Genomic DNA, 27,923 nt, shown 5'->3' on the forward strand with positions numbered 1-27,923 from the left:
TCTGGCAGGAGGGGCTTTATGGAGACGTGAGCGGGGCGGGCGGGGCGGCAGGACGGGCCCCGCCGGAGCTGCAGAGCGCACTGAGCGGCACTAGGGTGTGGGAGTCAGCGATATAAGGCAGGCGGAAGAGGTGTTCTTCAGCGCCTCCCATATGGTCTAGCGGTTAGGATTCCTGGTTTTCACCCAGGCGGCCCGGGTTCGACTCCCGGTATGGGAAGCTCCCTCCGTTTTCTACCGGCAGGAGCGCCTTTCATCCCCACATTTTTCCGCGGGGTTTGGACTTTTGAATCATATTTTCATATCTTTGTGGCCAATTTTTTCCACCCCGAGTCTCCTGAAGCTGTAGGAAGCGCTCTGCCACTGCACACCCCATCTCCCGCCTCAGTTTAAAATGTTGGAGTCAATGAGACAGCAGAGTACTTAACTGAATAGCGTGGGGTTAATTCATTGTTCTCTAACGCAGGCAGAAAATTGCTGCTGGTGTCCCCCCGCGCGGTTTAAACGCCCCGACTATTGTCCAAGACAAATACTATCATACTGCAACTCTAGCAGCAGAAATCTGCAGAAGATGCACATACATAGAAGTACGTACATACATGCATTATATATATAAATAAATGTGTAGGGCTAGTCATTTTTGAAGGGAAATCCCATAGCAAAGCCAGGTATGTCCAACAAGTTTTCATTAATGTGTATATACTCTGACAGAAGGCACACAGGGTGTGCATGACAGACCTGCCCATGGGTTTTACCACCAAAAACGGCCCCAGCTCAGCCAGGGCAACCGCTGGGCTGTGTGGAGAGGCTGGGGGCCCCCTGGGACCCCTCGAAGCTGTAGCACCCCAAAGAGCCCGTCACCAGCTGTCTGGGGTGACGGAGAACTTGGCATCTGCAGGTCTTTGGGCAGCCCCCGAGCTGCTGCCGCCACACAGCCGGAGCATCGGTACCTCATGGGTCTCCCCTCAGAGCCCCATCACCTCACGGAGCTTGGAGGAGACTGAGGGGGGACTCATTCATGGGGATCAATATGGAAAGGGGGAGTGTCAGGAGGATGGAGCCAGGCTCTTCTGGGTGACAACCAGTGACAGGACAAGGGGAAATGGGTGTAAACTGGAACACAGGAGGTTCCACTTGAATATGAGAAGGAACTTTTTCCTGGTGAGGGTGTCAGAGCCTGGCCCAGGCTGCCCAGGGAGGTTGTGGAGTCTCCTTCTCTGCAGACATTCAAACCCGCCTGGACACCTTCCTGTGGAACCTCAGCTGGGTGTTCCTGCTCCATGGGGGGATTGCACTGGATGAGCTTTCCAGGTCCCTTCCAACCCCTGACATTCTGGGATTCTGTATTTTTCCCCGCCTCAGACCCTCATCACCTCACATATCACCCCCCTCAGAGCCTCAGCACCTCATTTAAAGCACCTCCTCCCTTCCCGAGCCTTGGCACCTTGCACATTTCGGCTGTAAGGAGCTCCCAGCCTGCCTGGGTGGTGATAAACAGGGCAGTTTGTGCTGGGGTCTTCTCCCCAGGGTCTCGCCCGGCTCCTCTCAGCAGGGCTGGGCTTCTTCCTAGTGCTATTCGGGTTATGCCCCACGGGATGAATTGGGCAGTGGGTGTTGGGGGGTCCCAGCGCCGCTGCCTGGAGCCCCCTGGTGAGCTGGTTTCTGTGCCTCCTTTGAGGGTTGTGGAGAGTGGTGGGTGCCCAGGGAATGTCTTGAATGTGTAAGTCCCTGCTGCTGTTTTTGATACTACTTAAATAGCTGAGAATTGTATAGGGTTAGAGATACATGATGGAGTTCTTTGTGTGCAATAGCCAGCAGTAAGCAACACTAAAAACAGCAGTTAAACGCCTTAACTATGAAGGACTAAAGACTCTAGGTGCTATCAAGTAAATCTGGTCATGTTATGAACCACTACATCCTGCACCTCTGCCTATGGATGCGCAACACTGACAGCCAGTATTGCTAAGAAATACAGAACCAAGGAATTAACAGTATCACTATGTACCCTGTATTACTAATAGCAATCAGTTGTAGTTATATAAGAATAAATGCAAATGTGGTAGTTCTGTCGGCTCAGGACGGAAAACGAAAATCAATTCTGATGTAAGTCAGTGCAGGTGGAGCAGCCTGATCACAGTAAGTGTGAACCCCTCTGTGCCCCATAAAGGCTGACAGGGAGCCTGACTGTTAACAAACCACACAACAGTCCCACAGTCACAGCCAATATTTGAGTTTCCTCGTCAAGCTTGCAATTTCTGCAACACATTTGTCTTAATCCCCCAAGCTATTCAAATAGCAACACATGCCATGCTGATGTGGTATAAGAACTGAATTAAAATCAGCTGGTTGAGAGCTTCCATCAGAAATGAGGGAACAGAATTGCTGTCCCAGACTTAATCACTAATGCGGTAATGGGATCTGCACTCAAGTCCAAAATGTTGATTGCGTTTTGAAGTGATTTAAAAGGAGCTCTACAATCAGAGCTGTCAGGTTTTCGGATGAAGAGGGAAGCCGGCTCTAGGAATGGTGGAGATGGGCGAGTTAATCAGGCTGGGCTTCGGGTACCATGAGCTGAGCACAACTTGGAGCTCTACAACTGACGGTACTGCAGCGAACGTGGGGCAGAGTGTGGGTCGTGCAACAGGAGAGGGTCACAGCGCACTGCCAGGCTGAAAGGGTTTAGAAGCGGGGAAACCAGCTTGGCCAGAGCTTCAGCACTGCCGGAGTCATCCTCTCGCAGGGGGGTGAAGATAATGAGAATCTACCTCGGGTAACTCGGCACAGCACCCATGACAACTGTCTCATTTGGTGTCTTAACATCCAACAGGGTACACAGAACTGAAAACCAACCAGAGGAGACAGCGAGCAGAGCAGCCTGCAGCTCTGAGAGGGAAGAACACCTGCAGCAGCTCCAAAGATTCATCTCGTAACCAGAAGACTGGTTAACCAAGAGAAGAGGTGCAGTCTGGTGCAGTCTCCAGTCTCGGACATTTTCAGCGGCAGGATTCCTGCTGCTAGATTAAATAATTGTCTGTTTAAAAGCTCACATTAGACAATTCTGTATTGTTAAATCAAGTGTTTTTTTAAAAAAGAATTGATAAGAGTTACCTAGCTTATTCCTCATTAGCAGAAGCTTTTAGGTCAAGGTTTTATGTCCTCTAAAACAATCACACAAAAACCAGGAAACATCAAACATCAAAAATAGAATCTGTGATGTTTGCCAAGAATTGACTCTTCTGTCTTTAAAATTTATGCAGGAATGGATCTGTGGATATTCGTGAGCATCAGAAGGGGGAGGCCTGGAATAGGTTGTTTTTCTCTGTAGTTACAGAAAGGTTAATTTTCTCCAAACAGGCACACCCATGTGCATCCCCCAGCAGTGTGACACTGCAGCTCTCCTGCTCCGGCCCCGCCAGGAACGAGCAGGAGGAGCAACCGAATCCCAGAACCAAGAGAATTCCTTTAAGATCTCAAAACAGTAAAGGTAACATCTCAAAGGGGGAATGTATGATGTATCTTAAGAGGAAGAAAGTATTTCAGTCTACCAGGTCAATCAGCGTCAAAAATATTGACCGTACAATCTCTCTGTAGTCTCTGGGGAAGGCCAGTGCTCATCCCCTTCCCAATATATCTGCAAAGCTCTGGCTGTTTACTGCTCTCCCATCAGCCACAGCAGTACGATCACAGTGCTGTTCTGTACTGACTCAGGCAGGTGTTTCCCCTTTTGCTTTTTGTAAATAAAGGAGCACGCAACAGCCACAGGCTTTTATCTACATTGCTTACAGAGCCATTACTTCAACAGGTCCCTGCACAAAGTGCAGGTATTTGCTCAACTACTTGTGGAAAGAGATGCTTAAGAACACTGTTTTAGAGGACTAGAGAATATGCAGCTACAAAGAAGGCAAGGGTGCAATGTCAGGGCTCACTGACTGTCTGCAGCACAATCTGCACGGTTTTAAAAGCTTCAACAGAGCGCCTGTATGGTTTTAAAAGCTTCAACAGACAGAGCAGTTGTTACAGCCGGTTTCAGCTGGATGGGCTCTGTAGGGAAGATGAACACACATTACTGGGAAGAAAAGCACAATGCTTCTAAATCAGTGAACGTAGCAGCCAGGGTAGTTGAGACAGAGAAGAATCTCTTTTGAATCAAGGAGTGTCTCCACCTACAGGCAACACATGCAAAATAATATAAGTTTAACCAGTAACAAGTTTCTTGAATGAAAATGTTTTCTGAAGAGGGTAAATGGCAACTGAAAAGACCAGTTTTGAAGCGGGATGACACCCAACTACCCTGTGCTTATTGCGGAATTGTTGAGGTTGGCAAGGGACATTGGGCCTGCCTGGTCCAACCACCCTGCCCCAGCAAGGCCACCTCGAGCAGGTTGTCCAGGGCTGTGGCCAATTGCATTTTTAGTATCTCCAAGGATGTCCCACAACCTTTCTGGTGAGACCACACCTGGAATATTGTGTCCAGTTGTGGCCCCTCAGTTCCAGAAGGACAGGGAACTGCTGGAGAGAGTCCAGCGCAGCCACCAAGATGCTGAAGGGAGTGGAGCATCTCCCGTGTGAGGAAAGGCTGAGGGAGCTGGGGCTCTGGAGCTGGAGAAGAGGAGACTGAGGGGGGACTCATTCATGGGGATCAATATGGAAAGGGGCAGTGTCAGGAGGATGGAGCCAGGCTCTTCTCGGTGACAACCAGTGACAGGACAAGGGGCAATGGGTTTAAGCTGGAACACAGGAGGTTCCACTTGGATATGAGAAGAAACTTGTTGGGGGTGAGGGTGTCAGAGCCTGGCCCAGGCTGCCCAGGGAGGTTGTGGAGTCTCCTTCTCTGCAGACATTCAAACCCGCCTGGACACCTTCCTGTGGAACGTCAGCTGGGTGTTCCTGCTCCATGGGGGGATTGCACTGGATGAGCTTTACAGGGCCCTTCCAACCCCTCACATTCTGGGATTCTGCTGCACTGCTTGATCATGCTCACTATGTTTTGGGGTTTTTTTAAATGGCAATCCCCATATTTCAATTTGTGTCCACTAGTTTTCCTAGGCATCACTCTGAAGAGTCTGGAGCCATCTTTAGTCTGAACAGCAGGTATTTATAACACAGAAATTCCTCCCTGAGCTCTTGCTTCCCCAAACTGAACAGCCTAATGTTTCCATGTGTCCCACACTGGGGAGCCTGGACCTGGACACAGCACTCCAGGGATCTCACCAGTTCCGGTCACCTCACTGGATGTTTTGGTGCCACTTCACGCAGCCTTTGCTTCAAGGACACGTTCCTGGCCCATGGCTGGTGGCTACTGGGACACCCAGCTCTGCAAAACTGCTTTCCAGCTGCTCAGCCACAGCAGGTACTGGTGCGTGGGGTTGTTTTAATTCACACACCCAAATGATAAACAATATGTAATAGGCTGGTAGACTGCTAGAAGATTCCCCTCCCTTAGGCAAGTAAGCTGAATTACTACTAGTTTAATTTAAAAAGCATGAATTGTACAGTCAAAATAGTTCAACATTTTCACTCTGGCAAAATGACCCTTAACTGTTTAATGGTGTTGGAATGGAAGTGATTGCCCCAGATGATTTTAGGCTTTTAAGCTTTGTTTTTTTTCCCCTCATTACTTAACGCTTTGAAGAGCCAACACAGAGAATTTAACTGCAAGAGAAATATCCAGCCAGCCCTCCCTTCTCCCCCCACCCCAGCCTGAAGACATCAATAAATCCTGTTTAAAAGAACGGGAGAACAGTGTGCTGTGTGTAGTGCTGCATCTTTACAAACACCCCAGCTGTACGTTAACAGTAAAACTCTCCGAAGTGGGAGAGGTGGGCTGAAGAGGTGGCTTCTTCGTGCCAGCGCTGCCTCCCCTTGCTGCAGCAGCACCCACTGTCAGCCAGGAGACAAGGCAACGTTTCACTGAACTACAGCATTACCAGAAGCGTTTCCAAGACACTGAGAGAGCAATTTAAGCAGAGGATGGCAGGATGCAACTAGGAAAAATACCCAGCAGAAAGGCATGAACTGACGTGTCATGCCCATGGGGCGGCTCAGGGGCATGTTGATGCTGAAGCCCGTTTCCACAGCGTGAACTCTTGTGTTCTTGTTGAATATATCACCACTTGCAGAATACAGTGTGCTGCAGTAATGGTTTTCTCCAAGGGATGAGCCTGGAATAAGAGAGCAACAAAAAAACCCAACACATGGAAGATAAATACAAACAGAAGCCATTTGGAATTCAGCCACTCAGCCACTCTTCTCGATTTACTGCCTGTGAAGTGCACAGAATCAGAACTCTGTACATTTATTTCCTCAGAAGCCTGAGGCTAGGCTGCAATGCACAGAAAGCCCCACACAACTGCCTTGGCCTGTGAATCAATGGTGTTCAAGCAGCGGCCGTGGTGCTCGCACATCTGCCCAGAGCCAACGCTAAAGCATCGGGGCAGCGCAACGGGGCAGCTGGTTTGTGAGCTGAGACCCAGCGTTCCTGCTAGCAGCCCGCTGCAGAAACCAGTACAGTGGCGTCCCCACAACACAGGAGCTGGGAAACGATTCAATACCATGTTCTGCGCGTGGGAAGAGACACCCAAATGCGCATCTCCAACCAAAGGCTCGGGGCGTTAGCAGAGATCTCACGTGCTCGTCAGCTTGGCTGTGGACAGGCTGTTCCAGCTTCTTCATTCAGCAGGTGACAGACACCCTATGAGAAAGTGAATAAAGCAAAACTACGAAACTTGAGATAAACAGATTTGAGTGTCACAGAGTTTCAATGGCCTCTCCCCCACTGCTTTTTGAAGCCCATGTCTCTGAATACTTTTAGTTCTGTGACCTCACGCAGTCTCGAGGGGCTGATGACAGCGCTTGTTAAAGTGGAATGAAATTATAACACTGAAGTTCAACAATCTCAAAGGGATTCACCACACAAACATTATGATAAACTAAAAAGGAGAAGCAAAATACTTCGGAAAGGTCCTGAAGGCTTTCGACAGCATGCGAACCTGGCTCATCTGCACCCGGACTCTGCCCTTCCGCCTAAGCGCAAAGCTGCGCTCAGCTAATTCCTGAAATGCACCTCCATTAGGGTCAGTTTACATCCGGGTTTGGGGTGGATCACCCGTCAGCCTGGAGGGCACAGCGAATGCCCCGCCAAACTGCTTAGTTCTGTATTTTCTAAGAAAATCTGGATGTCATAAAACTGCATAAAATTCAAGCTGACACAAGAGGCTCTTTCAAAAGAACTCCTGTGTCGCTTTTTGTATCAAACAGCTTTGTAGCCTCTGTGTAATCCACTTTTCAGCTTTGCTATGTGTCATCTGTTATCACCTAAAATGATCATGTAGTATGTGGAAGGAAAAAAGGAGAAAAATCAATGAACGCTTATTTGCACAAAAGTCTTCTAAGATGTATCCTCCAGCTTCGTGCTGAGATTTCCCCTTCTATTATTAACTTTATTTTGCAAGCCAGACACTGTCTTTGCTTTTCAAATTGTGCCGTCAGTCTCCACGCTAAGGCTTTGCTCTTCTCCCATTCTCAGCTATAATCACATTTCTGTTTTCTGCAACGTTCCTTTCTTATCTTCCACTTTGAAGACAACGATTACAAAATTCCTTCTAAAACCTGTCAGGATTACACGGAGCAAGCAGCCGAACTGTTAATGAGCTCCGAACGCAAACTGGGATGCTGAGAGTCTCTGCTTTAGCTCACAGACGTGCATTTATCTTTAAATCGATACAACATTCACACTCTAACTCACGGGCAGGAACAGGAGCAGTTCCTCCCCTCACAACATAACTGTCCTGGGAAATCTGATGGGTCTAATCACCTGTGCCAGGCAGCAGGGAAAAAGCAGCACGAGCACAAACAGCAGTGATTTAAGGAAGCTCATCTGATGCGAAACCCCATGGATAAATCACAACTTGAAGCAGCTCTTTGCATTCACCCAGCTAAGCCACAGAAGCTTCTCCAGTGAGGGACTTTTCCAGGATTATTAGAGTGCGGTAAGTCAGACCACCCCCAGCTTTTGCACACAGAAGGTGATTTTGGCCAGATTTTGGCCAGGGTTCCACCACAGCCACTCCAGTCACTGCCCTTCTGCTGCCGCCGCCTCTGAGCTCTGGAACACAAAGGGAATCATGGTGCGAAACACCTGAGCAGCCGCCTCTCCCACATCCCTCGACTAGATCTGCTCCGCTAAAGGCACAACCGGCATCAGCACAACTTGAGCCTCTTTTCTGTGCTTTCCCTCCACTGAGATTTTTAACCCAGAAGTTGTGACACTTGCGCTTAAAGGCCAAGAAAGCAACTGTAATTCCCCTTCAGACAGCCCCGTAGCTAAACTGGTGAAGACAAATTTACTTCAGATTATTTTAGCTCTTCTTTCAACAATCTCACCTCAGGAGATCAAATGTCTCTAAGCATTTACACCTTCCAAAAGATAAGCTGAATGTAGTATTTTTACTCTTTAGTAGGAATTCATACAGCAGAGCCTTCTGGTTCATGGTTCTGCAGGAACACTCCTCTAAAGATCAATCCACCACTCATCACTCCCCACTTCCACTTGCTGTTGCTTATGGTTTTACTTCGCTGTTAGAATTGTTTTATTCGCAGCCAGCCAGGCTGGGAGAGCTCCAGCCTTTAAAAACTCTTCAGTGCTGTGAGTAAGAGACCTAACAAAACGCAACACCTGAATCACTGTGCTCACCAGACACCTCCCGTGTTACATCCCGAGCCTACCAGCGTATCCGCTATCCCCACTCTGCCAAAAAATCCACAAGGAAGGAGAAGAAAGTAGGTTAAACATTAGGCAAAACAAGATAAAGATGCACCTGAAATCAGAAATCATGTTATTCTGTCCTAAATATCTTGAAACCACTGGAGGGGTAGGGAATGTGGGCTGAAGAAACGTGGCAGTGTCAAGCTCGGGGAAAATAAAGACGGGGACAACTCTGTTGTGACTGTGGTACCAGTGGGATTCAACTCTAAAATGTGCAAGAACAACCATAGAAATACCTGTAGTTTTTCTAGCACTCAAATCTTTACCAGATTAATTCACTGGGCACTGCACCCCTTGCAAAAATACATCAAAACTTCACAACTCTGATCAATTAAACACCATGTTTTGTCTCTGTGCCAACTTCTTTTATGAGATGTAACCCCCTTCCTATCCCCAGCCTCTAAAAACTCCACTTACCACAAATTCTGTTTCATGTTTCGGCAGCAGCTGTGACCCCATGGACATTTTCTTCAGTTGTTCCAGAACCTGACACAAACATTTTGGCTACGAACAGTGACAGCAGAAAAAAAATAAAGTAAAATTACTCTTAAAATAATCTGAATCTTACTTGTTTATCACATAATGGCTCACATGTGTACTGTATATTGTTGTAAATACATATATATTTCTACATGAAATATGACCAAAAGAAAGCATTTTAATAATTATGAGAAGAACTAAAGAAATTACAGATGTGAAACCATACACAGATTTTTCCACTGAGCCCACTGTCGGCTTCGCTCTTGTTAGAAGCAAGACAACATTTTTCTTAGCTTGAAGCTGAGCTTTCAAAGTAATTAATTTGTAGAAACAATGCAAAATGTCATTAGGATTTCCCCAGAGTCACTGCAGAAAGTTTACAAACCACAAAGGGTGTTTGTGTCTCTTCCAAAGGGTCGTGGCCTCATGATGAGATACTTAGTTCGACTTTAATCACCGCTCTATTCCATGATTTGTGCCGAATAGAGGTTGTAAAATTCTACGAAACTGTGGTCAGGGTGGGAAGGGGAAGGATGAGAATAAATATACAGAATATTTCTGCAAAAAGAACATGTAAAATACACAGCGGGGAAGTGACTGCAACTCTTTAAACTCACCATGTTGATGGCAGAGAACACGCTGCTGCTACCAGGACAAAATAAAACGTAAGGAGCTGCAGACAGAGCCCGAGGTGACATCAGGGACATGCAGGCCCCTCCCTGCGGCCAGGGACAATCCACAGTGACACAAGGACACGCACCTGTGGGGACGAATGAGATGCGAAACTTGAATGTGTGAGGAGAAAATCCATCCTCCCACTTGTCCCTGTGCCTGGGACAAGCGAGCACTGCTGCAGGTCTGGACCAGGGCACTCGTTCCAGCCTCAGCACTGACAGACGCTCACCCAGCCCATTCTTATCAGTGTGTTTGTCTTGTAGAAACTGATCAGTGACTATTCGAGCTTTGGGAAAAACTGATTTTTAAGCAGAAACATCATCTTCGCCTAAACATGAAGCAACCCCAGGTTCCAGTGTAAGCTGGGGAACGACCTGTTGGAAAGCAGTGTAGGGGAAAGGGACCATGAACCAGCACTGGGCCCTTGTGGCCAGGAAGGCCAATGGTACCTGCGGTGGGTTAGAAGGGGGTGGTCAGTAGGTACGAGACGTTCTCCCGCCCCTCTGCTCTGCCCTGGGGAGACCACACCTGGAATATTGTGTCCAGTTGTGGCCCCTCGGTTCCAGAAGGACAGGGAACTGCTGCAGAGAGTCCAGCGCAGCCACCAAGATGCTGAAGGGAGTGGAGCATCTCCCGTGTGAGGAAAGGCTGAGGGAGCTGGGGCTCTGGAGCTGGAGAAGAGGAGACTGAGGGGGGACTCATTCATGGGGATCAATATGGAAAGGGGGAGTGTCAGGAGGATGGAGCCAGGCTCTTCTCGGTGACAACCAGTGACAGGACAAGGGGCAATGGGTGCAAACTGGAACACAGGAGGTTCCACTTAAATTTGAGAAGAAACTTGTTCGGGGTGAGGGTGGCAGAGCCTGGCCCAGGCTGCCCAGGGAGGTTGTGGAGTCTCCTTCTCTGCAGACATTCAAACCCGCCTGGACACCTTCCTGTGGAACCTCAGCTGGGTGTTCCTGCTCCATGGGGGGATTGCACTGGATGAGCTTTCCAGGTCCCTTCCAACCCCTCACATTCTGGGATTGTATAAGCACTGCCCTGAATCTCAGGAACCAGCCCAGAACTGCCCGCTACACTTAACAACACGAAATTACAGGAATTCCGAAGGTAAAACAAAAATTTTAGGAGAGAGATAAACATTTGTGAGGGATTCACCCCCCGGCCGAGCTGACACCCCGCAGCAGGGCCCCGGGCCCGCTCCCCCCGTTCCAAACACGCACCACGAAGCCGCGGCCTCGCCCAGAGCTGCCGCCGGTCGGGCCCAGCCGCCCCTCGGGTCACACTGAACCGGCTCCGCAGACCAGAGCCCCCACGGTCCGGCCCCCGCTCTCTCCCCGGTCACTCACCGCCGCTCCGACCGCGGCCCCGCCGACACACGCCACTCCACCCGGAAGTGTCGCGGAGCGCTTCCGGTTGCGCCGTCACCAGCGCGCCGCCCGCCGCAGAGCGCATGCGCGACCCACCGCCACCGGCTGCTTCTGCCTCCGCGCCGCTCCCGGTACGGAGGGCCCGCCTGCCGCGGGGCGGGTGAGGGGCCTGGGAGGCCTCGCCGGGGCCGTGAGGGCCCGCGGACAACGGAGCGCGGCCGCCAGGCCGGGGCACGCACTGCGCATGCGTCAGCGCGCGGCTCCCTGGCGCCCCCTGCCGGCCGCTGCCCCATCGCGAACCACCCGCCAGGAAACACGGGATGTCTGTGTTACAGAAAAGGGACATTTTCAGCACCTTTTGATGAAGAAAGGGAGGGGAAGCAGGCATGGCTACCAGGTTTTCTTATTTTCTTTCAAAACCTGCCGTAGGCTGGAGAACAGGAGCTGAGGGGAGACCTTCTGATCTCTGAACTGCCTGAAAGGAGCTTGGAGCCAGGGGGGGTCGGGCTCTGCTCCCCAGGAACAAGCGCCAGGAGCAGAGGAAACGGCCTCAAGTTGCGCCAGGGGAGGCTGAGGTTGGATCTGGGGAACAATTTCTTCCCCAAAGGGCTGTGGGGCATTGGAACAGGCTGCCCAGGGCAGTGCTGGAGTCACCATCCCTGGAGGGGCTGAACAGACAGAGATGAGGTTCTTAGGGACATGGGGTAGTAGTTAATGGTTGGACTTGATGAGTTGCACAAAACTGGATGCTGGAGTAAAGCCAGCACAGCAGAAAGAAAAGTAACAGCTATTATATACAAAATCTTATCACCACATTCACACCCTGAAGAGCCAGTTGGTTACACATTTGCGTATCGCATTACACAGTCCTTTCAGTGTATATAATAAGCAACATTCAGCTAATGGACACTTTCTCAAACAGATCTGTGTTAAAACACGACTGAACAAATTACAATGTCTAAAGCTGCAAGGTCAGTCTGTGATTGGGTGTTTTGCAAGTCACGTAGCTTTACGTAGCTTTAGGTTAGCAGCTGCAGACAGGATTCATTCTTTTATGTGATAATGACAACACAACCGTACAGTTGGGTTCATTTTAGTAATTTTCCCTGAAGCAAGCACCCGAGTACAGAAGGAATCTAAGAGAGAGATCAAAAAGCAACAGGTTGGAAAGAGAGGGAAGATGAAGCGCTGTCCCTCTTCTAGTTAGTGAAGAACTGAGAGAACTCTGGGATAAGCGTGTGTGTAACACACTTTTAAAGATGAACTACGGTGGCTGAAGTTAAAGAGCAAGTTGTGAACGACCAAAAGGAGAAGCAGCAAGACATGGATTTAACTCAAAAGCTGCCACTGAAGAGAAGCTGCCAAATTCATGCATACTGCAATTAAGTTACAAAGGACATACCACCCATCGCTGACCAGCTGACATGAGAATAATGTTTTCTGACCACCTGCAAAAAAAGGGGATGTTTTTCAAGTTTTAGATCCTTCTGCATGACAAGGAGACAAAAGATTAAGTGATACATTGTTTAGAAGCAGAATGCCTAGTTTATATTTAACTAATAATTAATAGAAGTATTTTAAGTAAGAAATGAAACAATTATAACTAACATAATTATGTCAAATTTTTCAAAAATTGTAATGCATATGTAATAATTTTGTGAATATAAGCAACACAAGAGCATCCAGTCTTTGGAGCACTTATGGAGGATGATCCCCAGAGCTGAAAAAATAATGAATGTCACTTAACGGTATAATTGACTCTGCTGTTAAGTTTATTTCTTCATTTCACCTCCACCTCCAAAGGGGAGAAATCCTGTTTCTCTCACTAGGGATCAATGTGCTTTGGCTTATTGTTGCCTATGGTGGTTAACAGGTCACCGGCATCTCTGTATGTAACACAAAATCAGGATCTGGGAAGAGCAGAACACTGCACTGGGCGGCAGCCAGAGGTCCCTCCCTTCCAGGCATCGCACGGTGCTGGGTGTGCGGGACGTCCTCATCATCCAGTTCACAACAAAGAGATTTCCTGTTACTGAGGGGATGAAGAGCAAATGACAAAAATGTGCAGCTATGATGTTCCTGTCTTGGGGAAAACAGCAGCAGCTGTCAGTCCTTGCGAGGAAGCCGGTTGATCTGGGCAAGATTTTTTCCTAAGTGAGGAAAAAGCGCAGGCAGCAGCTGTACAGACAGAAACAGCTTTGAAGCTGAAACCCCTGCTCTACAAAACGGAGCTGCTTGTTCTGCACAGCCCGTCAGAACTGGACTCAGGTGCATAACAGCAGCATTTAGTGATTTTTAGTGGAAACAACCATGTTTCAGTACCACGCAGGGTGTTGTAGGGCTGGTTTTGTTACCGCAGACTGCGGTGGTGCTGTGTGCTGCCACGCTGGTGCTGCCGGGGCTGTAACCCCACGTCCCTGCTACGACACAGTGAGTTCTCTCAAACTCACGAGAACAAAATCCAGAGTGTAAAACCACAGAACACATCAGTTGTCACGGTCCTTTGCCCCGAGAGTACAAATAATATTGGAACCTGCTGACTGGAACGACTTACAGCTCAATATTATTAATACTGGGAGCAGAAGCTTTTTGGAGGGACCAGAAGAGAAAGGTGCTGCAGGAAAAGGTGTCTCAGTGCGGTGTTACCTCATCACTAGTACTGGCAGTGCAAGGAGCACCCTCCTCCTGCTCCTTCTCCACCAGAAATGGTTTTTCTTGTTTGGAGAGACTGAGGCAGCTGTAATTTGGATCCGTTTGATTTTACTCCTTCAGACAGTTCACCTTTTTGTCGTCTCTTGAATTTATAAATACTCTTTTCACACAGGCAATCTGATAACAAAACAAACAGTGACATTAACAGGAGCAATTAACAATATCCCCATGGCTTGTTTGGTCCTCTGTGCCAGCCCAAGGAAAGAAGTAACCGACGACTGTTACCCAGGCTGGGACACCTCCTTCGGGAGGAGTTTCTGGTGATATCAAAGATCGTATTCCTGCTGTTATTTTATCCAGTTCATTAGGAGTTAATCAGAAAAACCCATTCAGCCATCCCCTCTCATGTTACCTGTCATCATTTGTTACTGTTAGTTCCATCTCTATAGCAAACAGATAAACTTTGTATTTAGTACACCACTTGCTGTAATGCATTGCCATTCAAATTTTTTTGAAAGAGTGAATTCAGTTTAAGCTTTGGTTATTAGATAGGGAGTCCCCTAATACCTCACTATACCATAGTCTGGTGGAGTTATTTTTGTTCTGGGTCCATCTTATTATAGCTTGCCATAATTCTGATAGGAAGAGCAGGAAATCTGTGTGTGATTCACTACTGTGCATCACTCAGCACTTGGTAAACATCCAGCACACGGCCCTTCCTGAGCTTCTCAAGGGCACTGGCAGGAGGCACTGCACATCAACAGTCTGGCGATGAGAATTTCATTCATTTCGCCCGCTTCAGGTCATCAAAACACGTTTCACACAAGACAGACCAGTGACAGCCAGAGCTTCAAGACCCTGCCCAACTGCTGGGTATATTCATTTGGAAACAATTACTCTAAATCACGGAATAGTTTAGGTTGGAAGTGACCTTAAACTCCCCCATGCCACCCCTGCCATGAGCAGGGACATCTTCACCAGCTCAGGTTGCCCAGAGCCCCGTCCAGCCTGGCCTGGGATGTCTCCAGGAATGGTTCATCCACCACCTCTCTGGCCAACCTGGGACAGGCTCTCACCACCATCAGGGGCAACAACTTCTTCCTTGTGTCCAGCCTGAATCTCCCTCCTTTAGTTTAAAACCATCACCCCTTGTTCTGTCACAACAGGCCCTGCTAAAAAGTCTGTCCCCATCTTTCTTATCAGCCCAGTATGGAAAGTATGGAAAGGCCACAATAAGATCTTCCCGGAGCTTCCCTTTTGTATGCTGAACACCCCAGCTCTCTCAGCCTGTCCTCCCAGCAGAGCTGTTCCAGCCTTGCATCATTTATGGGGCTCCTCTGGCCCCTCTCCAGCAGGTCCATGTGTGTCCTGTGCTGAGGACCCAGAGCTGGACCAGCACTGCAGGGGGGTCTCACCAGAGCGGGGCAGAGGGGCAGAATCCCCTCCCTCCACCTGCTGCCCACACTGCTGGTGACACAGCCTGGGACACGGGTGGTTTCTGGGCTGTAAGTGCACATTGCCAGGTTGTGCTGAGCTTCTCATCAACCAAAACCCCCAAGTCCTTCTCCTCAGGGCTGCTCTCAGTCCACTCTCCACGCAGCCTGTGATTGGGATTGCCCAGGACCTTGCACTTGGCCTTGTTGAACTTCACCAGGTTGGCACAAGCCCGCCTCTCCAACATGTCACAGTCAGTCTCCATGGAGGAGAAAAGCAGCTGAGATCGACCCCTGTCCTGTGGTGCCACACCAAGTGATCCAGCTCCAAACAAACAAACAACTGGGGGAGACCCAGCTCCTTCGTTACAGCCTCATGATGAGTGTTGGGAATCCAGTATTTGGATTCCAGACGAGCAGCAGAGGGATTTGCTGGAAGAGTGAGGATGCTGAAAACGTGAGGGACATGAGATAGCACGTTCTGTTAGAGAGCAGAGGCACCGCACACACCCGAACAACACAGCTTCCTACAGACATCCTTGCTGGCATTACTTGGGTCATTTTACAGAAGTACCTGAAGTCTATTCTTGTGACTCACCTTTGTTTTGAAAACACACACACTTGGTTATGAGGGTTCAGGTTCCACCTTCTTTGCTGAGGAACAGAAGACTATCAAACAAATCCATAAGGTTTTACTAGCTGAAAAATGCAAGTACTTCCATACGTGCTAGTACTGTACCATGGTAAACCCTGGGAAAGCCTGACGTAAATACTGAGCAAATATCTATAAAATATTCTCTGACATGCTGTGTTATGGTACCACACATCACCTGAAACAGGATTAGTTGCATAAGTCAGGATTACTCTTAGAAAAGCACAAGTCTGGGTGAAATCAGCAACTAATGAAATCAGTTTTGCTACTGGCATTTCCCCCCAAATTCCCCTGAAGGAAGCGTACTGTGTTGGAAATGGATTCTGCAGAGACAGAGTGCTGTTGTGAAGTCCCTGTGCTCGGCAGCCGACGCTCCTCTCTTTGTATATGCACATGGATTTGAAGCCAAAAGGGGCGACTGAACCTGAACAAAGAAACAGCTTCACTGGTTTCTGTATTTCGCTGGCGCACACATCTGTAGACCCTGCGGAAAGATCCTGCAGAAAGCACTGCGAGCACTTCTGGGCCCTTGCTCATTACAGCAAGCATTAAAAAGAAAAAAACAACCCAAACCGTCAGACACAAGAAATATTTGCCTCGGCCCCGTATCAGCTTTCTGGCAGGAGTGGAGGGATTAATGGCTGCTGGCAGGCTGCACGGCTGCGCTGAGCAAGTGCTGGGGGAAGATGGAGAGCTCCGGCAGGCCCAGAGACATAATTCACAGCAGATGCCTTTGCTCTAGGTTCTCTTTCTCTCCCCTGGTGCGATAACAATCCTGATTTATTAGTGAAGATACAGCAGCACCCTCTTCCCGAGTGCTGTGCTGCCTTCACAGCCCGCCTGGGTTCTTATTAATACTCTTTATCCCTCCCATTTCAGAAAGAGCGACAGGATGAGGCAGAGGAGAAGCCGTTGCCTAGAGATCAGACCATGACGTTGATACCCAGGCCACGCTGCTTGCCAAGCGTTATTAACCAAACCCGTGCCATTTCTGCGTTGATTGCATGGTTGTACACAGGCTTACAGGGTGGCAGTGTCAAAACAGGCAGGAAGGACACACAACTCCCGTGTTCCTTAGCACGCGGTGGCAGCACGCGTGCTCTCTTCAGGGTTGCAATCTGCACGCTTCAGCGTGTTGCGGTTTTCAAATCCCAGGCGCATCGTAATGGTGGGAAATAATTTTCCAGAATCAGATTGGGTTTTAAGTATCAGCTCTCCTAGCACTGTTGTCTTTTTATTTTCTACCATCCCTTGATGAATCCCCGGCCCAGGGTGTGCTGTCTGCATCTGAAGTGTCGTGGGACACTCAGGACAGTGCCAGACCCCAGCACCACCGGGTTCTAAATCACACTATTTGCACCCAGCACTTCACACATACAGGATGAGCCTGTATTATAAATAACGCCACCCCGTCTCCCCCTCATTTATGTAATCTCTGCCTCCACACAAACACAGTTAAATAGAATCCAAAGGAAAGTCCCAGTGGCTCAGGACTCGCATCTCACTACCCGGCCCATCGGCTCAATCAAATCCTGACGCCCAGAGCTCTTGTCTGGTCACACACACCGACTCTCCCATCTGGTGCTAAGCTCGCCTAGGGAATCTGCTGGACAGGATCCTCTGGTCTGTCACTGGCCATCAGGCCTGGGCCAATAAACAAGTCAAGCTTTCAGTGTTGTGAAGTTACCAAAGGATAATCCAAAGCATCACCCGAAGTGTCTGTTCTATCAGTCAAATCCAGTTCTATATCCATAGACCTCGTTCTTAATGCAGGGAGGGCCTTGGGCCAAGTTTAGGCTGATGGAGCCTTTCTTGAGGAAAAGAGTGTGACAGCTGGTGTCTGACAAGGGATGTAAAGTGAGAGCATCCAAGCTGAAAAGCAACTTGATCTCCACTTGCTGAAACTCCTTCCCAGGCATGAACCACTCGGGATTCGTTCATGCCACTGGGTAAGATTTTGGTTTCAGGTAAATTTAAGCTAATTGCTTCCTCTGGCAGTTTATTTCTCTCACTGAGCTCAGTTTGTTAAAGGTCTGGAATGAAATTTAAGACACAGCTTTTGTAGACAGCTCATTATGAGAAAACAGGAAATACAAACATGCTGAGCCATTTGAAACTTGGGTAAAGCAGGCACACATTTACTAAATTATTAATTGTAATTACTAAATACACACACTGTCCTAAGTGCAGGGCACTAGCCCAGGCTTTTGTCCAAGAAAGGCTGCTCCGGTGGGACAGCAGGATTGAACCCAGGCAGCAAAACCCACCTGCAATGTGATATAATATACACCTGAGAACTCCTCCTGGAGCAACCACGCAAGGCTTCACAAGCTGCAGCGTCCTGCAGACAAGCCTTGGGACCCCCTGCCTATGCAGGGATCTCACTGCAACCATCTGTTTTTGTCACCTCAAGATTAGATTTGTGCACTGCATTCTTTGTGGGATTGCACCTTGAAACTACCGGGGAGCAAAAGGTAACACGGGATCCTGCTTACCAAATCACGCATCACCGTGAGAAAACATCATGTAACTGCTGCGGCCCTGCGTTCGCTGCCAGCAGGCTCCAGGTGGAATTCAAGACGTTTGGTTTTCATCTGTAAAGCAGCGAATTCTTTAGCAGCAGTGGGTGCCCTTTTCCTGTGCCAAAGTGCTGCAGCTGGGGCCAGAGGGAGAAATGAGTTTGGGGTACTGTTCATGTGAGGAGTGAATCGAGAGCAGAGAATTTTTATGAAGCTGCCGCAGCCCTCAAATTCTTAGCTAAGTTGGCTTAAGCTGAAAGTTAATAGTCTCTTAATGTGCCAAAATACTCATCAATATGTCACTGGTTATAGGAATGTATGATCTAAGGAAAAAGAAAATCAAGTATTTCAACGGCTCTGTTATGCATTTTAATGTATGGCACAGGCCTTTCAACACTTCCGTAACTTGCAGTGCCACCAGGTAAATCACAGCTACGTTTACATCGTTGTTTGAGTTGGGCCAGAATATCACGTCTGAGTCTGGAATTGTCTCACATCCAAACTGTTCAGGGTGTAAACATGGTCTAGAGCGATTCCAGCCTCACATCAAACGCTGAGCAGACTCTGTAGTGACTGGAACACTGGGAATCTGCCTGGATGCAGCGTAACCAGGTATATACTGATGTTCCTTAGCTCCAAATGCCTGTTTAAAGACCCCACCCTCCTGCCCGGTTCTTTTTGGCTTTTTTGTACTTGCTCCTCCTCCACTCATTTCTCCCTGTTTAACCATCCCCCATTCTAAAGGCAAGAAATCTTTCCTGCTGTCAAAACCCCTTGTGCTAAACCTTCATTACTGTGTTAGTCTCTGCCGCGCGCTTGTGTCCAGACCCACAGCTCTGCCCAGGTCTAACCCACACCGCCCCGATTCACTGTCCCTCTCGCTATCGCACTCCACGCATCCATCGCCAGCCCAGTGCCGGTCAGACCCCCGAGCCGCTCCCCTGGGCTCCCCGAGCAGCCGGAGCTCTCACTGCCTGGTGTTTCGGTTCAACCTGATGTCCCCGATATCCCAGGCGTGGGGCGGTGCTGGCGCAGGGATCCGCGTGGTCCCGGGGGAGTGGGAAACGCCGCGCTTGCCAGCTGGCCAGAGGAAGCAGGAGGCATCCAGAGATCTGGGGGGATGGAAGGGAAGAACAAGGCAATGAGACAGCAGGAACTGAACCCAGTGAAAAGCAGAAGCTTCCCTGTTCTCCCAGACTTAAAAAAAACAAAGGCGAAGTCATTGCATTACCCAGTGCCCAAACTCCTTGTCAAGCTGCAAGACAAGGGACACTGTGCAGGTGACTGGTGCACTAAGACGACTGCTGCCCACACTGGCTGTGCTCTGAACAAACTGCCGGAAAACAGTTTTTCATTCACATTTTTTTGTTGTCGTCAACAGGCAGGAGAAAATAAGGGTCATCTGTCTAAGGGGAAGAAAAGCTGGTAATAAACTGTCCCGTTAAAGCAAATTACCTGGATCTCCTCTCCAAAGCTGGCAGCCCAGCAACATTAAGTCTCCTATCTGCCCGTGTTTGGCTTGTTATTTAATTAAGACTGAGATAAGGATGACAATCTAATTACATTGAAATGTGAATCTGGGTTTGGAACAGCACAGCCTATGTACGACCCAGAAGATACTGAGGGAAGAGTTTCCAGGACGGGAAGACACCTACTGCCATTTATTAACAGTATTTTAGACAAGGGCCAACTTGGAACCTGCTGAAGAGGCATCCAGCAGATACAGCCAAACCTTAAGGGCTGTATCTGGGGTGGTTTAACAGGGTAGTGTATAAACCACCTCAAGTGACAACGACCCAAGGAGAGAGTCAGGTTTGACCTGTTTCAGTCCAGCCATCTGCCCAACTTGTGATCTTTTTCTGGAGCATGGAATCATAGAATCATTTTGGTTGGAAAAGACCCTTAAGATCATCGAGTCCAACCATAACCCAACTCTGGCACTAAGCCATGTCCCTGAGAACCTCATTTCCCTCTGTCCAACCCCTCCAGGGATGGTGACTCCAGCACTGCCCTGGGCAGCCTGTTCCAATGCCCCACAGCCCTTTGGGGAAGAAATTGTTTCCAAGGTCTAATCTGAACCTTCCTTGACACAACTTGAGGGCAATTCCTCTTGTCCTATCACTTGCTACTCTGGAGAGGAGAGCAGATGGAGAAGACACAACGTCTCATAACTACCTTGTGACTGAGAAAAGGTGCCTTATTCTCGCCACTATCATCCATCCATACCTCAAAAACAGCAAAGCCAAAACCACAAAATGTGTAGTTAAATAACATCCCCTTGTTAGTGAAATGGTGGCAGACAGAGCACTGAGCAGTTGGTAGGTACAGCACAATCCTGTATCACCTCCTTCCCACAGTTACACCATGGTTACTCCTGTTAGAAGTGCAAGAACAAGGAAACTGTACAGGGAGCCTGAGTCCAATTAAACGCAGCTGCTCCAAAGCACCAACCCATCTTTTGCTGCAGGGCTGGCTTCCCCACCTCGCAGCATCCCCGCTGCCTGCAGAAACCAGGACAGAGCGGATCTCCTCTCTCCCAGCCCTGGGCAGTGCTCGTGCTGCCCAGGTGCCCCCTCGCTGTTGGAAACTTGCTGCTTTTTAATATGTTAACATGTCCTGTCCTTGTTGTCCCTCTACCCAGTTTGAGTACTGCGCCCCTGTTCTTCCATGCTTGACTCCAGGGCAGTTAAGGGGAAACAGTTACTTCAGACTGTGCTGGTGCTGCCAAGAGCTGGAAAGAATCAACATGATCTGTGCACTCCTGAAGTGAGAGGAAGACAGCTCCTACTCGGGAAGTTATGTTTGAAAATAAGAAAGAAAAGCAAAGCCTTTCCTGTCAGCTCTTACAATGCTTCAGGAGAACCAAATGTTTCCTCAGGCAGTAGGAAAAGAACAGGTATTTCTTACGGCAGCACTCATGTCAGTGTGAGACAGCCCTGTAACTGCCTCTTGGTATTATTTTTGGGGACGTCAAGGACTGAGGGTGTTGAACAGCTTCAAAGTCACTTTCTGATTCTTCACACCAGCAGATTTCTCCCCAACTCACGGCTGAGCTACACTGAGGAGAGATCACAGAAGAAAGTTTGACTTCCTGAAGCTATGGGTGAACCTGCCCTGTTGATTAATGGAGTTAATATACCCAAACTGCAAAGCTGCTTCAGTTTTCCAGCATTATATTCCCCCCCCTGAACACTACAGCACCATTTCAAGTTCATCTGTCCCACACTGACAACCCTCTTAGCATTTACAGTCATCCCAGAAAAAGGATTTGACACATTCTATACAGGGAATGTATTTTTATGGCCAGGTAATGAGCTGATAGCTGTTTGTCCCCTCGAACAGCCAGGCAAGCAATCGTGGCTCTGAAAAACCTTCTTCTCGATTCCAGTCACAGGCACACCAGACTGGAGCCTGCAGATGAAATGGAAACGCAATTTTCATCTGCATCAAAACACGTTTTCGGCTTCTGGTGGAGAGGGACGGGCGCTGGGTGACATCCAGCTGGATGTGACTTAGGAGCCACCTGGGGCCAGCAGCCACCGAAGGGAACTGAGGAGGGAGGACTGGACCCAGATTGATCTTTCCAAGAAATTAGCTCACCAGCTTCTAATCAAAACTGGATTCAAGCCTTTGGGTTTGGAAAGGATGTCACGAATACATTTCTTGAACAATTTTGGGTTTCACCCTGCACAGAATCCGCGTTCAGTAACACAGAACTGACCTGCACACAGCGGCTGGACCTTCTTACACTGCAAGAGGGTCAGCCTGTTCACAGGCAGAGGAGCAGGAGGAAGAATACATAGAAAAGTTACGTGAGAACCATCACATGTTGGGTACAGATTCAAAAACTAGGCAGGATTTAAGTCCGATACGTTGCTTTTTGGGGCAGGACGCATGGCCTGTCTTTAGCAAAGCCACGACTATGCTGCTTTTTCAAACAGCAGACTTAGACATAATGTTTTGAATGTTTAGATACAAAACTGTGGCTGAAAGATGCATGTGCCATCGCCACAAACGCACAACCACTAATTAGCCAAAGGCTGTGTGTTAACCTACCTACCCCGTGCAGCACCACATAGACATAATAATGCAAAAGTCTCACCTTTCAGTGCTCTGTACTCTTCCACCTGTGTGGAAAAAAGGTTGGGCAGAGGTGGCGCCATCTTACAGAGACGCTTTGAGCTGCTCTTGCTGCTTCAACACCTGGGCCCCAGGGGCTGGAAGGCGCCACACAAGCCCCCCCATGGGGCTGAGCTGCTGGCTCTGCAAAGGGAGCAGCTGCGTGGAGAGAGGGAAACCCCCTTATTTTTCTTCATCATCCTGAAATCCTCTCCTGACCCAGCTCTGAGAATATGTTCATTTGAAGGGCTGCACGACCACTGCTTTTTTTTAGGGGGTGGAGAGGGAGGGCTGGATTTAAATGAAACGCATGATGCAGGAGGAGTTCTGGTATTTCAAGATTGTACTGGGATAATTTCCAAGGATCTTGAACCTTTTCAGACCAATGGATTTCCATCTGCTTACACCAGCAGTAACTGTTGATCTTGGTCTCTGTTTTGTCAAGTTAGAAATCTGAAATCAGAGCTACTCAAATGAAAAGCACGATGTTTGTTGATCCAGTTTGCTGTTATAGCTTCACTATTGAGGCAACCAGAGCCTCAGTGCTCTGTGTAAACCACCTTCCACAGCAGAGCAGCAGTGAGTTACAGGGAGCCAGTTTCCATCCCATCTGAGGAGAGAGCAGATGACCAAATCCTAGTAGATAAAAGCTGCAATTACAAGCTCATTATTTAAACAGTGTATTTCTGCTGCTTAATCTTCCTGGGTTCATTCAGACACTTAGAAATCTTTCTGAAAGGATCCTCAAAAACTCAGCAGGTCCAAGTAATTTTGAATATTTTGTTCTGCATTCCTCAGAACGGATTTAAATAAATTACATTATAACCTCTGTATTTTAATAATTGTAAAACCTGCAGGGGAAGAAGTGAAACCACTTTCCACATACTGAGTTTACCAACATCATCCATAATGTTTAAAAAAACCTCAAACACCAATAAAACCACACAAACACTCTCCCCCTTGATTTTAAGAACAATTTACATCTTTTAACATATTTTTTTCTGCTTTAGCAAGGGAATGATATGGGGATGAAATTAGCTGAAGTACTACAATAACAACGTTATTATTTCCTGTGTTCTTCATGAGCTGATGGCTTGAGGCTCTGAAACCATTTTGATGTCGGGCAAAGCAGAGCTTGGCTTCCAAGCAGGCAAAAGCACAATGCCTTTAGCAATCATGCAGCTCGTACCTGATAGTGATATATTAAGCTCCTTATTTATTGTTCTTACAGGAACTTTGTTGGATTGTATTACAGTTAGTAATCTTGTAGTCAATGTAATCTGCCATACTTAACCCTCCTGCCAGGTTCTTTCTTCTCTCCATTATCCTGCCAAGCAATTTAGTTCTTTCTTAGTCAATAAATTGCTACAGAATTAAATTAGTATTGCTGCTGAAATTAGTCATAGAGGCAATATTATATGGGGCCTGATTAAAATATTCTCCTGAACGGAGCACGACAGCTATATTGAACTAAATAAAAGTGATACATCAGTTCTTTCCAGTCTCTTTGGGCCAAATTCTATTACCTGAGTGTAAAACTGGGATGAGTCTGCTGATTACACTGAAATCCCTACGTTTTACTCTAACGAAGCACAGAGCAAATCTGGCTGTTAGCCTTGGCTGAAGAATTGGCGTTTGCATTATGCTTTTATCGTTAATTCAGAGATTCAGTGGGACTCGTCCAAGCCCCCGCTAGCTGGCTCACAAAATGTCTCAAGAACATCACCAAATAAACTGGCCGTGTCATTTCTAGAAACTGCAGGTCTCTTTCTTCTTCCAGGCCAGTACTGCAGAGTTTCTTCTTTAAACCAGCAGTAACCACATGAAGGAATCTGTCTCCTTTTAGCCCTTTCCAGGAAAATTCTGAGTTTGAAACAAAGGTGGTGGGAAAGGAAGGGGCACAAAAAGTGGCGCCTCCTTTCAGGAGCGCTGCTGCCCCTCCTACAAACAGTGACTTTTAACTCATGCTGCACTGTGAAGGTCTCCCCTGCTCCCCGATGCTCCACACTGATGGATTTACCATCTTCTGCATCCTTTTAAAACTCTTTTATGGACAGGGGTGAACTGTGAAGGGACTCAGAGGCCTGGCCAAAAGAAATGACTGTAATTTTGGTGTTTCCACAGCACGGAGATGAAGGGAACATAGATTTAAGTGGGTGGGAACAGACTTCCATCCCCCAGCGGTTCACTCACCTGGTGCCAGTGCTGCAGCTTGCTCCCTCAGCACCTCGTACCAGGATCTCAAACGCAGCCGCTCTCGTGCAGTCCTGACATGGAGACTGCCCTGGTTAACGTGTAAAAAACATGACAAATTTAGCAAAACCTCCAGTTGTTTCATAGGGTGATGAAAATCATCACTGAACAAGACATGAATGAGGAACTGAGGGAGGTAATATTACTGCAGATTGAATTGTCCAGGGAACGGTTTGAAGCAGAGTGGGGAGCAGGTTCCTAGGTAAGTGCTCTGAGTGCGCTGGAATGCACGTTTGCTTTTGTCCAACAATGATGCCCTGTGTATCTTACACCTTACTAGCATACAACTGCCATCGCATGTGGCCATATTAAGTAACTTAGAAAAAAGTGGGTTTGGAGTATATTTACCCCTTTTCACTTATTTTCATTCTGTTTCTCCACAACGACCAGATAATTAATAGTAGAATGTATGTGACTGTGTCTGAGAGGAAAGGAAAAAAGAGGAGTCTGTGATATGTCTCCTCCTTTTTCTTAAAAGGGGATGTCTGTATTTGTTCTTAACCTTTGCAAGCAACCCTAAAATATATTTAGACGGAAGCAAGTGAAAGTGAAGGCCATAAATAGCTTCAGTTTCAAACACATGAAATGATAAACTGGAAAAAATAACAATTTGCAAAAAGATAATTAAGATATATAACCCTCTGTCAGAAAAAAAATGAGTAGGATGTAGTAAAAATATCAGGAGATGGTTCCAGTACAGTATTCTTTCTATTCCCTCCTAATACAGGGACTAAGACTCCTTGAGAGAAATCAACACTGTATTCAAAATAAAAAACAACAGCTGCCACCTTCTATAACGCAGCCATTACATTAATAACTATGCAGGGCGGGGGTGCAAAAACAATCAACCCCTAAGCACCCAGTGGGACTCAACTCGCTAACAGTGTTCTAGTGGAAAACAGTAAAGCTGAGTCAGCCGAGAAATGAATTTGCACAAGGGACAAAGGACAGCAAAGAGCTGGTGACAAACTGCTGGTTGAGGTCTCCAGAGGCAGAGCCAGGCTTTGGGGATCTTGGCAAGGAAAGATGCTCATGTACCAGGGGTGGCTTTAATAACAGTACGTACCTAGAGCATGCTGAGCAGTATTTCTGCGGCTTCTCTGCTTTTGTTGCTGCACAGTAAACCAGGAGTCCGTACCAACTTAAGCTGACACATGTAGAGCCGCAAAGATGCTGAAGGGAGTGGAGCATCTCCCGTTTGAGGAAAGGCTGAGGGAGCTGGGGCTCTGGAGCTGGAGAAGAGGAGACTGAGGGGGGACTCATTCATGGGGATCAATATGGAAAGGGGGAGTGTCAGGAGGATGGAGCCAGGCTCTTCTCGGTGACAACCAGTGACAGGACAAGGGGCAATGGGTGCAAACTGGAACACAGGAGGTTCCACTTGAATTTGAGAAGAAACTTGTTCCCGGTGAGGGTGGCAGAGCCTGGCCCAGGCTGCCCAGGGAGGTTGTGGAGTCTCCTTCTCTGCAGACATTCAAACCCGCCTGGACACCTTCCTGTGGAACCTCAGCTGGGTGTTCCTGCTCCATGGGGGGATTGCACTGGATGAGCTTTCCAGGTCCCTTCCAACCCCTGGCATTCTGGGATTCTGGGATTCTGTGAGGTAAAACCTAAGGGAAAAAAATAAATCAGTTACCTGCTTCTTCTCGCTGTCACAAGTAGTGGTTTATCTGCATTTTATCATCATTCATCATCTTAAAGCACAAGCTGAAAATGAATATATTATTGCAAATACCCACCAGGCTGCTAACTTGTACAACAAAGCACACGTTTGCTCTTAGGCCACTGTGTGTGTGAAATGGATGTGATCTCCCCACTGGCGTAGACTGAAAACACGCATATGAACTGTTTCTGCAGCTCAGTTGACAGGAAATCATTTGCTAAGCCACTTGGTTTCTTTTGCTGACATACTAATATATCAGTTTAGTTTGCCTTTGCATTTGTAGTTTTTCTCACTGCTTGGCTTTTCAGGCACTGGTCCAGTATGACCTGCTTTGGTTCATGTTTTCCCCATAAATAATGGAATATTTTAACCTTTCCCTTCCCTTTCAATCCATTTTTGTCTACCAAAATAGATATAAGCCTGGTGCACTTCCAGTATGATCTTTAATCAGGGAGTTGAACTGTGTCCTGCGGAATAAAAAATTAATTATACATGATACACGTGTTAAGCACGACCTTCAGCACAAAACTTCTGATTTAAGGTTATTTCAGAAGGCATTTTTCTTAGCTTCACAAGAACTAGATTTACCTGGACAACATTAACCTTCCACCTAAGTGAAGAATGAACTGAAGTCCTTTCCTCTGGTTTGATTTATTGGGTTGTTTTCAGCCTGGTAGATTGTAAGATAGAGGATTTTCTGGGTGCAAAGTAGCTTCAGACAGACCAAACCCCTTTTTAGCTTTGCGTCTTGACAACAGCAGAATTCTCATTGGTAAACAGACCCATAAATAGGTGTTAGAGAGCAGTTTGTCTGCAGTCACCCACAGGAACAACCCCCTCAGCTCCTCCAGTCATCACAGACCAGCCTGAACTCACTCTCCTGGTTTAATTCTTGCTATCAGTGGTATATGTAATTGTGTACCATTCCAAATAGTGACACTGGAATATTTAGGTCTTTGGAAAATCAACCTAACACTACAGAAAAGTTTCAGAAGATGCCACAGACAGTGGTTTCTGAAACCTTCCAAAAACACGAGCTCTGCCAACAATTAAAGTCAACCCCAGAAGGTTGAATTAGTAAAACCAAACTCAGAAACGGAAGCAGCAAAAAGCAGCAAGGAAAATAAACCTTTCTGAGTTCTTTGCCTTCAAATATTAGCGTTTCTTTTCAGTTCCTTGCACTGACCTCGTTACTGGCCTGTAAATAACTTTAGTCTGATAGGTTGCTTTGTTGGATGGTAATTAGCTAAACTCATTCTTAGGTGAATTTACTTCAGAAAATAAAATTTGGTCTGTACCTGGTTTTATTTGTTTCCAGAAACAAAACCAATCAGTGCTCCCTCATG

General features: G+C 47.6%; 1 protein-coding gene, 1 long non-coding RNA gene and 1 other non-coding gene across 3 annotated transcripts; 1 reads left to right on the forward strand and 2 right to left on the reverse strand.

Annotated features, from left to right (window-relative positions):
* Positions 1-145: 145 nt before the first annotated feature.
* Positions 146-217, forward strand: TRNAE-UUC (transfer RNA glutamic acid (anticodon UUC)). Its single transcript has one exon. It is a non-coding gene; the product is annotated as a tRNA-Glu (tRNA).
* Positions 218-1,874: 1,657 nt separating this feature from the next.
* Positions 1,875-11,674, reverse strand: LOC136106341 (uncharacterized). The gene is made up of 4 exons (XM_071813668.1): positions 11,266-11,674; positions 9,859-10,001; positions 9,179-9,265; positions 1,875-6,688 (listed from the first exon to the last, which is right to left on the reverse strand). Exons 1-4 carry the CDS (start codon positions 11,672-11,674, stop codon positions 6,632-6,634), a joined length of 696 nt encoding a protein of 231 aa, XP_071669769.1. The 3' UTR covers positions 1,875-6,631.
* A 6,247-nt stretch (positions 11,675-17,921) lies between these two features.
* On the reverse strand, positions 17,922-26,220 carry LOC139828885 (uncharacterized). The gene is made up of 4 exons (XR_011740943.1): positions 25,981-26,220; positions 24,855-24,945; positions 22,645-23,271; positions 17,922-19,654 (listed from the first exon to the last, which is right to left on the reverse strand). It is a non-coding gene; the product is annotated as an uncharacterized lncRNA (long non-coding RNA).
* Positions 26,221-27,923: the final 1,703 nt, after the last annotated feature.

The sequence above is a fragment of the Patagioenas fasciata genome, chromosome 11, assembly GCF_037038585.1.
Source record: "Patagioenas fasciata isolate bPatFas1 chromosome 11, bPatFas1.hap1, whole genome shotgun sequence".
In the NCBI taxonomy this organism is placed as follows: domain Eukaryota; kingdom Metazoa; phylum Chordata; class Aves; order Columbiformes; family Columbidae; genus Patagioenas; species Patagioenas fasciata.

Coding starts and splice junctions, on each gene's coding strand:
- LOC136106341 (XM_071813668.1), bottom strand. CDS start 11,674: ATGCCTGCTTCCCCTCCCTTTCTTCATCAAAAGGTGCTGAAAATGTCC. Junction 9,266..9,858: donor TGTTCTCTGCCATCAACATG/GTGAGTTTAAAG, acceptor CACTGTTCGTAG/CCAAAATGTTTGTGTCAGGT. Junction 6,689..9,178: donor AACATGAAACAGAATTTGTG/GTAAGTGGAGTT, acceptor ACTTTCTCATAG/GGTGTCTGTCACCTGCTGAA.